The following is a 10,240-nucleotide window of genomic DNA, read 5'->3' as shown; positions in this document are numbered from 1 at the left end:
TATATTGAATATGGAATACTTTATAGATGCGTTATCTATTGATATTGATAATACATCTATCATGAAACACATTATTGTCCAGCCCTAATTTCCTGTAATATTTTTAAAAAATTTATTTGCTGAATTTACTTAAAGTTACCAAAGCAACACAAGTGTTTGAGCTGCAGCTGCTTCTTCAAATCTCTTTGGAAAACTTTGTACTTGTGTGTTGGTTGTTTCTGTTCTCCATCTTGTTCAGAGCTTTTGACCCTGTTTGTGACTCCAGGTGTTGACCCTGGTGAGTCGTACCTGGTCAGTGTGTTCCCCGTCTATAACCAGCAGTGTGGACCTCCTCGGTCTCTACCCGCTAGTCTGCAATATGGAGGTAACCATGGTGACCGCTGCTTTTAACGAAGAGGATGAAGAGAACTATGACCTCTGGGTGATTTTCTGCTGCGTTTTCTCTCAGCCCTGATGGAGGTCGTCAGTCTGAAGGTCGTCAGCGTCACTAAAACCACGGTAACCATCCTGTGGGCGTGGCAGCGGCGGCAGCAGGAGCAAACGGAGGCTAGACCAATCAGAGTGGGCCAATACCGAGCGAGGCTGAAGAGAGACGCCAACACACAAAGTCTGTTTTCACCTGAAGTTATGCATATTTTTAATCGCAATGTGGATCAAAATCTCTGCTGTGATTTTGTCAATGAGCCACAATGACAAAGCAGAGCTCTTTAATATTTATACATAACATGATGTAAAAACAAATAAAGTATACAGGAGAATACAACACTTACAACAACTAGGGGTGTTAAACAAATACATGCAAAACTTCACAACCATAAATTGTTTTGACAGCCCCATGTTGGTATAGCGCTTAGCAATAGCATCTGCTAGAAACTATGTTGGTATAGCGCTTAGCAATAGCATCTGCTAGAAACTATGTTGGTATAGCGCTTAGCAATAGCATCTGCTAAATATTATGTTGGTATAGCGCTTTAGACTTAGCATAACTAATGTTTATGATTAGTGCTTTTGGGTTAGCACAGCTACATTTTTAGATAGAGGTGCCCACCACTGTTAATTAGCTTCACCTAAATTAGCTTGATTATCCAGGTTTGGCTGCTTGGAAGGAAACAAAAACAAACGTTTGTTTCTTCAACCTGTGAACAGCCGTCAGGTCTGTAATCTGTGTTTTCCAGCTCTGTCTTTGTGGCCGGACCAGCAGCAGCAGCAGCACACCTTCTCCAACCTGACTCCCAGCACTGAGTATTCTGTGCTCCTATTGGCTGACAATTTTTCCTTAAGAATCATCCCTGTGGCCACTCTTTATGGTGAGATGTTCAGCCTCGAAACTCAAATGAAAGAGACACCTGCTGGTTGTTTTTAATCGTGTGAAATGAAAAAGCAGCGAGTTGATGTGAGCAGTGAGGAACTCCTGGTTGATTGGAGTTTGGACTGTTTATGGTGACTGTTTTTAGATGAGGGAAATCCGACATTTCCTATTGCTCATTGGCTCTATCATCATGCACCACCTGCTGGTGACAGCCTGGTACTGCAGCAACATGTAATCTGAGATCTGCCAAACTAAACCAGCATCTCAGAGGATGAAGCTGTTGGAGCCGGTTTGATATTCTGGGATTTTCTCTTCCTCAGATGAAGTTCCAGCGGTTGCCACGGTGATTCCTCTGCTGCTCCTGGTCGTCATGGTGATGATCATCTCCGTCCTCTCCAGAACTTTGTGAGTCACTGGAGACGAACGTGAAATCTGATAATACTGCTCCGTCCGTCCGTCCGTTGTTTCTGTTTAACAGGCTGAAATGCAGGTTATATTAACATTTATAAATTTTTATTTATAAGTTTCTAAAATGAAAACAAATTTAAAATTTCTTCTTACTGAACAGCCTTTAATTCTGTTTATTAGTTCCAGGCGTTTCTGAACCACAGAAACTTAAAGCTCCTCAGTGAACTTTGATGGTTTGTGTTATTTTTCACTTTACTGAGAAAGGAAGTTCAGATGTGAAGGTGACAAGATAACTCAGCTTTCCTCAGGATTTCCTGTGACTTCGGCTTTTAAAGGACATTTTGCTTGTAGAGATCATTCCTTCATGTTTGTATATTTGTCATTCTGAGTATAAATGGCATTTCTGTGCAGATACAAGTCGTACTTCTTCCCGACGATCTCCAGCCCTAGAAAAAGCACAGCAGGCCAGTGGCTGCTGAACCCCAACCTGAAGGTGATCTGACTTTTATTTCGTTTCTGTTTGGGGAAGAGTTCTTCCTCCAATAATAGATTTTACAATCTAAAATATAGGCAGTAAAAACAATGAACAAATTAACTAGATTCTGCAAACAACTAGAGCAAAGAAAATAATAAAATGGTGTTTGGGGGCAACATGGACACTTGGCCACGCCCCTCTATCTTTGCTCCGCCCACTTTGGTAGAGTTTTAATCCGTTAGTTTGGGGACGGAGCTATGCGGTTAGTTACGCGTTAACTAGAGTACACATTGTGGTACGACTGGAGGAATAAAATAATGAAGAAAAAAGTAATACAGCAATAAACTTAACAGCTTTTGACTTCACTCTCTGTTAAAAGCAACAGAAAAAATAACAACGCAACTAGAAACATTAAGGTTAAAGACCACAAATGTAAGGTTATAGCAAATGAGAAGTTTTTATTGATCGAAAGCAAAACATTAAAAATCAGCCAAACTGGAAGAGCAAAACGTCTTCTTCATCAGGGTTTCTGTTGTTTTTCTCAGAAATGTCCGGAGAGGAACTTCCTGGACGTGGCCGACTTCCAGGTGACGGACGTTTTAGGGGAGAAGCATCTGATCCTGGTCCGTCCAAACGACCTGCGTTCATCAGATCTGCATAAGGAGAAGTCTCTGCCACCAATCAGTAGCCTCTCAGTCGAACTGGACACTGTGGAGGTTACTGGTACCAAACCAATCACAGGACACGACGTTCGGCCAATCACAGAGCAGCAGCTGCTCTCTCTTAACTCGGTTTTTACATTGGAGATCGGAGGAACCGAAGTTCCTCTGCTGCAGGAAGAGAGCGGCTGCTCTCCTCAGAGCGAGGAAGACGTTTATCCACCCCATCATCATCATCATCAGGTGTTCACGTTTCGGTTTCCAGAACTCCTGACGGACTTCCAGAAAGAACCGGAACCAGTGACTGGACCGCTCGATCCGGTTCCTGAGGTGGAGTATTTAACAAACGGCTGCTTCAGAGCAGAACCAGCAGCTGGATCAGAACCAACAGTGACAGTCCTGCATTAACTCAGAGGTGGAACACTGACCCCTGGTGGCTGAAAAATCCATAACACAAACAGAAAACTGCTTTAATGAACCTTCGTTATAAATATAAAAACATCTGAAATGACAACTTATAAAAGAAATGTATTCATTTATGATCTTTTATTTGATTAGAGATCCAACATGTGCAGCACTAGTTTAAATTTGATGCAGGAAAAACAAATCAGAAAAAAGTTTGACATTAATAAAAACAGTTTTATGAAACAAAAGGACTTAAAAGATTTTATTTTTTTCTTTTAACTGTTGCTTCTACCCAGCTACATTAGTCAAGGTAAGTCAGGGAATTTATTAAACATTTTTGCAAAACCTTTTAAGGTTTACTTCCCTGGAAAAATGACTTTTCTTTGCTGATGACAATAATCTGTTACTCTCCAATCTCCAAAAAGCTACGCTAGCAGATTTCTTCCTCTGTGGTTTCTGTTTGCTTTATGTAAATATTTGTTTCTCTTCATGAACCAGGAAATAAAAAGTAAAACCTGAAGCACCGTGTGGAGATCAGTCTATAGTCCAGCAGTTGATGCGTTTCATTTAAAATCAGATGTTTCGTCCATTTGAACGTTTGTTTCAGCAGCAGATCGTCTCCTGAACGTTTCGTATCAGAGGTTGGAGTTCATGCAGATCCAGTGTCTGATCAGCTGATGGGCGATTGTCTGTCTGGGAGGGATGACGAACACTGAGCGGTCTCCTCTGAATAAAGAATCGATCACCTAGAAACAGAAGGTGAAAACTCAGTTTTGTGTTTTTATTTGAGAGGATGAATGAGAGTCGGAACCTTCTGTCTGCAGCGGCTGATTCTGATTTCAGAGGAGGAAGATGAACTGAACTGAAGCTAACCTGAGGACAACGATCCAAAAAACACCAACAAGTTCATGGCTCAAACAAAGCCATGAACTTGTAGGCAGGGCTAGGTCCAGCCAGGTGTTTCACAGCTGAATGGTTGCCATGGAGATTAAAGGATTTCTCAGACATACATGAAAGAATCAAAGCAACACTCCATGTTTGTTTCTGATGAGGGAAAAAATTTATAACAAGATGGAAAGACAGAACAGGTTGACTTTACGTGATACTAGCCCTTTAAAAATGGGTAAAACTGGTAATTAATAAATCCATCCAGCAAAACCAAAACAAATTTAATAATTTCCTTTTGTATGATTTATCATTTTTCTTTCTTTCTACCAAAAACTGGATGACAAAAGTCTTCAGTCTGTTTTGGTCTCAACTAAACCTTTTTGTCTTCATAAATCTTTTTATTTGCTTTTCTGTTGTTTTGTTTGGATATTTAAAGTGTTTTCCAGTTACAGGGTGAAATGTTCATCAGAATTAAAGTTTATTGATCGTTGAGATCAATAAACTTACTCCATTATATTACCTGAATACGATCTCAAAACAACAATATTATCATTTATCGCAACAACTTCTGGGACAATTTATCATCCAGTAAAATCTGTTATTGTGACAGGCCTAAAAATAACGTCTCTTAACGTCGTCAGGATTATTTGTTGCTGACCTGTTGCCGTGGAAACCACCGCGCCTCCTCGATCTCGTTCTCGTCCACCTTGATGTCGGTGGACACGGCGACGGCGAGGCAGCCGATCATGAGGTTGGAGGGCATGGGCCACGGCTGGCAGGAGACGTACTGGACCGGGCCCACCTTCACGCCGCTCTCCTCCTCCGTCTCCCTCCTCACCGCCTCCTCCAGCGTCTCCCCTGCAGCCATGGAGACGCGCTCAGACATCAGACCATGGCCAGGATGTGTGTGTGTGTGTGTGTGTGTGTGCTACCAGCTCACCAGGCTCCACGAATCCGGCGAGACAGGAAAACATCCCGACGGGGAAAACCTTCTTCCTCCCCAGCAGACACTGGTTTCCGTCAGGGTGGATCACCAGCATGATGACCACCGGGTCTGAAACAGGTTTACAACATCCACGTTCACGTCTGATCAGAAATAGAGTTACATAAAAAGATTTTTTAAAAAAGGTCAAGATAACTTATTTAAACTGTATAACATCATATTTTAAGCTGTGTTCAATGTTTACCTGGAAATTTCACATGTTGTAAATAGATTAACATTTTAAACCAGGAGAATTTTAAAGGTATTTTCATTGAAGATCAGATAAATGGATCCAGTTCTGATTGTTGGTGTTCAAGACTCCCTCTAGTGGTGAATAAGTGAACCTCAGTTCACCCAATAAAAGACTTCATTCTGGTATTATTTTGACTTTATTGTTATACGACTTTATTCTCATATTTTTATGACTTTGTCATATTATTACCACTTTATTTTTGTATTATTTTGTCTTTACTGTAGTTTTATTACTTTATTCTCATATTACAACTATTGTTGCATGACTTTATTCTTATATTATTACGATTATTTTCTTGCATTATCTCACTTGCTTATGGAGCTCCACAGGGATGTGTTCATGCTCTGTTTAGTTTGAACATTAACTCTTCATTATAACTACGATCTCTTACTGTTAAAGGAGCAGTATCATGGAAAATCACATTTATGATTTTCCATCACTTTATAATGTTATTCCCTCACCAAAATCTTGATTCTTTCATGAATGTTTGAGAAATACTTTCGTCTCCACCCCAACCACTCAGCTGTGCAAACACCTGGGAGAACCTAGCTCCACCTTCGAGGCACAGCTCCTCCTCCACTCAGCTCCTTCAGACTAGCCAGCAGCAGTTAGCAAACACCTGCTGAGTTCATTATAGGAGCTGCTTTTCAGATCAACGCTGGTAAAAAAAAATTAAAGGGTTAATAGAGGAGCCATGTTGGAATGACTTCCTGAAGGCGGAGTCTCAGAAAGAGCAGAAGTTTTTAAAGAGACAGAGACCCAATTTCAAGGTGTTAAATTATAAAGTCAATTTTTTTTACATCATCTTTGATCCATTTCACATTTTTATAATAACTGAAGGTGACAGCTGAAAAATTGGGAATTACATAAGAACTTCTACTTTTTGGTGCTTGTCTCTTAACTACCTTCTTGCTGTTTTTCTGTAGCTTTGACTAAACTTTCCTGCTGATGTTGGTGTTTGAGGAGCAGAGCGGCAGATTCGTACCGACTCTTGGGTAGCATGTGTTGTGGACGCCCTGCAGGCTGCGGCACTCAGAGTTCAGACAGCTCCGCTTGTAGCCGCCCTCCTCCATCTTGGTGGCGCCGCCACACGTCGGGCAGAAGCTGTAGCGGCTGTGCCAGGCCAGCACCGACCGGGCCTGCGCCACGACGCCTGGAGCCGCACATAGGGAAGTATCACCGCTCAGGAAGAACCAGCGGGAAAACCAAGAAGAAGAAGAAAGTTCCTCACCTGCTTCTTCCTCGCTCAGCTTCAGCAGGTCTCTGTTGGGACTTCTTGGAAATGAACAGTTCTTTTCTCTGCAGCGCTCCAGGAGGGCAGCAGCGTCTTCGTCCGTGTTGATGGCGAACCAAACCGGCGGCTCAGAGAGACTCTCTGTTTTCTCAGAGGAGGAGGAAGAGGACGGGTTCTTCGTCTTCTCTATTCCGAGGAAGATCGTCACGGTTGAAGGTTTCAGCAGAAGATCCTTCACTTCCTCATACCTGAACCGGCACAGCTTCATGTCCCCCTGCTGCAGGTGGAGCCGTGAAAGGTACAATAAATGACTGAGATGAATCTGAACATGTTGGATTCAAATTTCTGACCTGAACTCAACAGATTTGTCCAACCAGCTGATTTAAATGAATTCAGTTGTACTTCATAATTATCTGCACTTAATTACCTCTGTGTTCCCTGAACAAACACTAAAACACATCAGATGTGAATGAGATGAGAAAACTAGCTTTAGCATGCTAACATCAAGCCTTGCTAGCTAGTGCTAGTAGTAGATATTTAGACTTATTTTAATTTAGTTTAAGAATCCATTTATTTGTCGCAAAGGAGGAGGAAATCTGTTACATTTGAACATTTTCAACAAGTTTTCACTGTGCCAGTGGCGGTTTTAGATCTTTTTTTAAATTGTGGCACAAAACAAAACAATGAAACAAAAATATAGATATTGTTTATTATATTAAGCTAAAAGTGCAACATCTTACTTTTTAATTTATTATTAAAATAAGACTGTGTAGGTAAAGTAAATTTCTTTATGCTATCACAGAAATTGTATTTCAGCATTTTGAGCAAAATGAAAATCAAAGGTTCCCTTTAAAAGTTTTCTTTAGCATGCTAATGTTAGCGTTAGCATGCTCAATCTACCCATACCAATGTGTTTTAGTTGATTTCATCCGTCAAAAATAGAAATCTTTGTATCTACTTGTATTACTTTGATGAACCTTTAATCCAGTATATAGTTGATCATTGTGGTGACTTTCTGCAGCGTCGTATTTTGACCCGATCAACCCGTCGAAGCTAACCCGTTAGCCTCAGGGTCGTACCGCTTCACTGCCGTCCTCCTGCTGCGTTCTGACCATGGGGCTGAGGTTGGAGAACAGGAGGTAGACGGTCTCCGAGTCGCTCTGTTTGGCCTCTAACCAGACCTTATCGGTTCTCTTCCCACTCTGCCGGTCCAGCGTCTCTCTGCTGAAGTAGTTTTCGTGCGGGTGAAGGTCGGCGCCGGGCAGGATTCGCTCGCAGCCGTCGGCCGCGCGGCCCAGAAGGCCGGCGATGTGTCTGTGACCCCAGAACTTGGCGATATCGTAGGCAGTCTGTGATGAACTGTTCACAGAGAACTTGTCACAACTGAAGGACAAAAAAACCAAAAACAGATTAGATTCAGAAGTAAACATCTGTGGAAGTTTACAGCATTTTAAACATTGATTAGAAACATTTAGAAACTTAGTTTGGCGTCTTTAGATTAGACCTCTTGACTCAGTTCTGTATTTCTTTATCACCTGAATAGTGAATCATAATTAGAGATGCACTGATCAGATATTAATATCTGTATCTGTCCATTATTGAAAAAAAGTCCAGATTGGTATCGGTGATCCATAAGGTCAAATCTATTCAATCTAGTTCTATAGAGTTCTGCAGAGTTATCAAATAAATTTGTAATTTAGGACATTATGTCTTTGTTTTTAAAAAAAGAAACATTTAAAGTCATTCAGTTGTTATCGGTATCGGTTGATGCTAAACCTCAGATATCGGTATCGGTACCGGAAGTGTAAAATGTGGATCGGTGCGTCTCTAATCATGATTATTGCAGAGGAAGGAGCAGCGTTTCACCCGAGCAGCAGCAGCTTCTCCGCCACATGGTGGTGGCCGTTACGAGCTGCTAGCATCAGCGCCGTCCAGCCGCTGTGTCCCGTCTCGTTGATGAGTGAAGGGACGTTGGACAGAACGGTGGACACCTGGGACAGGTCTCCTCTTGCTGCAGCGTCCAGAAACTTCTCCAACATTTCCTCTTTGGCGCTCAGCTGCAAACTCGTCATCTGGAAAAACCAAATAATCTTCTGTTAGACATAAATCAGCTGCTCTAATCTTACCAACAACTTTATTTATCAGTTATCTTCAGTAACTGATTCGGTTTCTGTGGAATTTGAAATGCAGATGCTTCTCAATAAATTAGCAAATCATTTCTCCAAGCTAAATATTCAGTTTCAAAACTGAATATTTAACTCCCACTATTTAGTTTTTCAACTAAATACTTTGCTCCAACTAGATATTTAGTTAGTAAACTAAATATTTAACTCTAACTAAATATTTTATTAGCAAGCTAAATATTTAGTTCCACCTTTTTAGTTATGAAGCTTAAGTTTTCAAACTGCATGTCTGAAAACTTATTACAAAAACATTTAGCTTGTTAACTAAATATTTAGCTCCCACTAAATAAAATAGACTGTCACTGCAGTCTTCATCGTAGATCTCAGTGTCTATGGTGAAAGTCATAAAATCACATTTATTTATTAAAATGTCTACAATTCTTTTTGATCTTATAATTTAAATTTTATTTAGAGTTTTCATTTTTGTAAGACAGAATCATCAGAGTTAAAGACGTATATAACTCTGTTTGTTATTTATCTATTTTAGTTTCAGTAATACAGAACAAAAAGGAAAATAAATAAATTTTAATGAAAAAATAATTGAGATAAACTTGACTCCAGTCAAAAGTCCTCTGGGCCTTTAAATATTTTCTCCCTCTCCTATTGGACCAGAGAGCCGTCAATCACATCGAGGCCCCGCCCACCGAATCCCACGTTGTTATAAAACAAACTGTCTGAGTTTCAGCTTTAACACACCCGGAATCACTTCCTGCTCAGTTCCTGGAAGTTAAAAACCTCACATGTATTTTACCGATTCCTCCGGTTCATTAACCCGCCGGGACACAGAAACACAAACACCAGGAGATTCACCAGGACTTTAACTCCGGGAAACTACCGCCTGTAATTTCATTCCCAGGTAGAAAATGATTATGAGCGTCTGCTCACCTTGTTCGCCGCGTCCTTCTGCTCACCTTTCAGCTGTTGGATAAACGGCGACGAGCTGCGTTCAAAGGACAACACAGACACTGTGCGGCGTTCAGGCGCTGCCTGCACTGTAGGAATTCAGAGATTTTTTCTTGTCTTGTAATTTTTTTCTTTGTCTTTTTCTCTTCTTTTCTTTTCTTATCTTTTCTTTTCTCCTCAAAGCCATATCCCCAAGTCTCCAGCTTCATAGTTTTGATGTGTTATGCATTTGATTACTAGTTCTGTTCTCTTTCTTGAAAGTCTTAATTTTTACAGCTCTTAAAATATTTTTTCTGGTTTTCAAGTAGAAAAATATGGATTTCTTCCTCCAGATCTGGAACCAGTCTCTGATCAGAAACGGCTTCACTGGCTAAGATTGAGGCACAATTTATTTCACTTCAGTTTCAGACATAAAGTACAAAAATATGTTGCCAAACTTTTCAGCCTGTTACCCCCAAAATATTCTAAAATACATGTTATTTTCTTCTATTTATTTAAAAATATATGGAATAAAAATAATTATATGAATTTTTAATGAATT

General features: G+C 40.5%; 2 protein-coding genes across 5 annotated transcripts in view; one reads left to right on the top strand and one right to left on the bottom strand.

Annotated features, from left to right (window-relative positions):
* LOC103152649 (interleukin-6 receptor subunit beta) overlaps positions 1 to 3,773 on the top strand; it is a 9,659-nt gene extending 5,886 nt beyond the window's left edge. For all 4 annotated transcript variants that reach the window (XM_016661264.1, XM_016661263.1, XM_016661262.1 and 1 more), the window contains 6 exons: positions 266 to 364; positions 449 to 607; positions 1,176 to 1,307; positions 1,630 to 1,714; positions 2,129 to 2,210; positions 2,738 to 3,773. In XM_016661264.1, coding sequence (XP_016516750.1) covers positions 266 to 364; positions 449 to 607; positions 1,176 to 1,307; positions 1,630 to 1,714; positions 2,129 to 2,210; positions 2,738 to 3,259 — 1,079 coding nt within the window. In that variant the 3' untranslated portion in view covers positions 3,260 to 3,773. The remainder of the gene's footprint in view (positions 1 to 265; positions 365 to 448; positions 608 to 1,175; positions 1,308 to 1,629; positions 1,715 to 2,128; positions 2,211 to 2,737) is intronic.
* Positions 3,387 to 10,087, bottom strand: nudt12 (nudix (nucleoside diphosphate linked moiety X)-type motif 12). The gene is made up of 8 exons (XM_007573183.2): positions 9,682 to 10,087; positions 8,480 to 8,685; positions 7,693 to 7,996; positions 6,611 to 6,890; positions 6,365 to 6,532; positions 5,085 to 5,198; positions 4,803 to 5,002; positions 3,387 to 4,002 (listed from the first exon to the last, which is right to left on the bottom strand). The coding sequence occupies exons 2-8, from the start codon at positions 8,683 to 8,685 to the stop codon at positions 3,892 to 3,894; spliced, it is 1,383 nt and encodes a 460-aa protein (XP_007573245.1). The 5' UTR covers positions 9,682 to 10,087; the 3' UTR covers positions 3,387 to 3,891.
* Positions 10,088 to 10,240: the final 153 nt, after the last annotated feature.

This window comes from Poecilia formosa, unplaced genomic scaffold, assembly GCF_000485575.1.
Source record: "Poecilia formosa unplaced genomic scaffold, Poecilia_formosa-5.1.2 Scaffold320, whole genome shotgun sequence".
Lineage (NCBI taxonomy): Eukaryota > Metazoa > Chordata > Actinopteri > Cyprinodontiformes > Poeciliidae > Poecilia > Poecilia formosa.
This window is presented reverse-complemented; position numbering and strand designations above follow the sequence as displayed.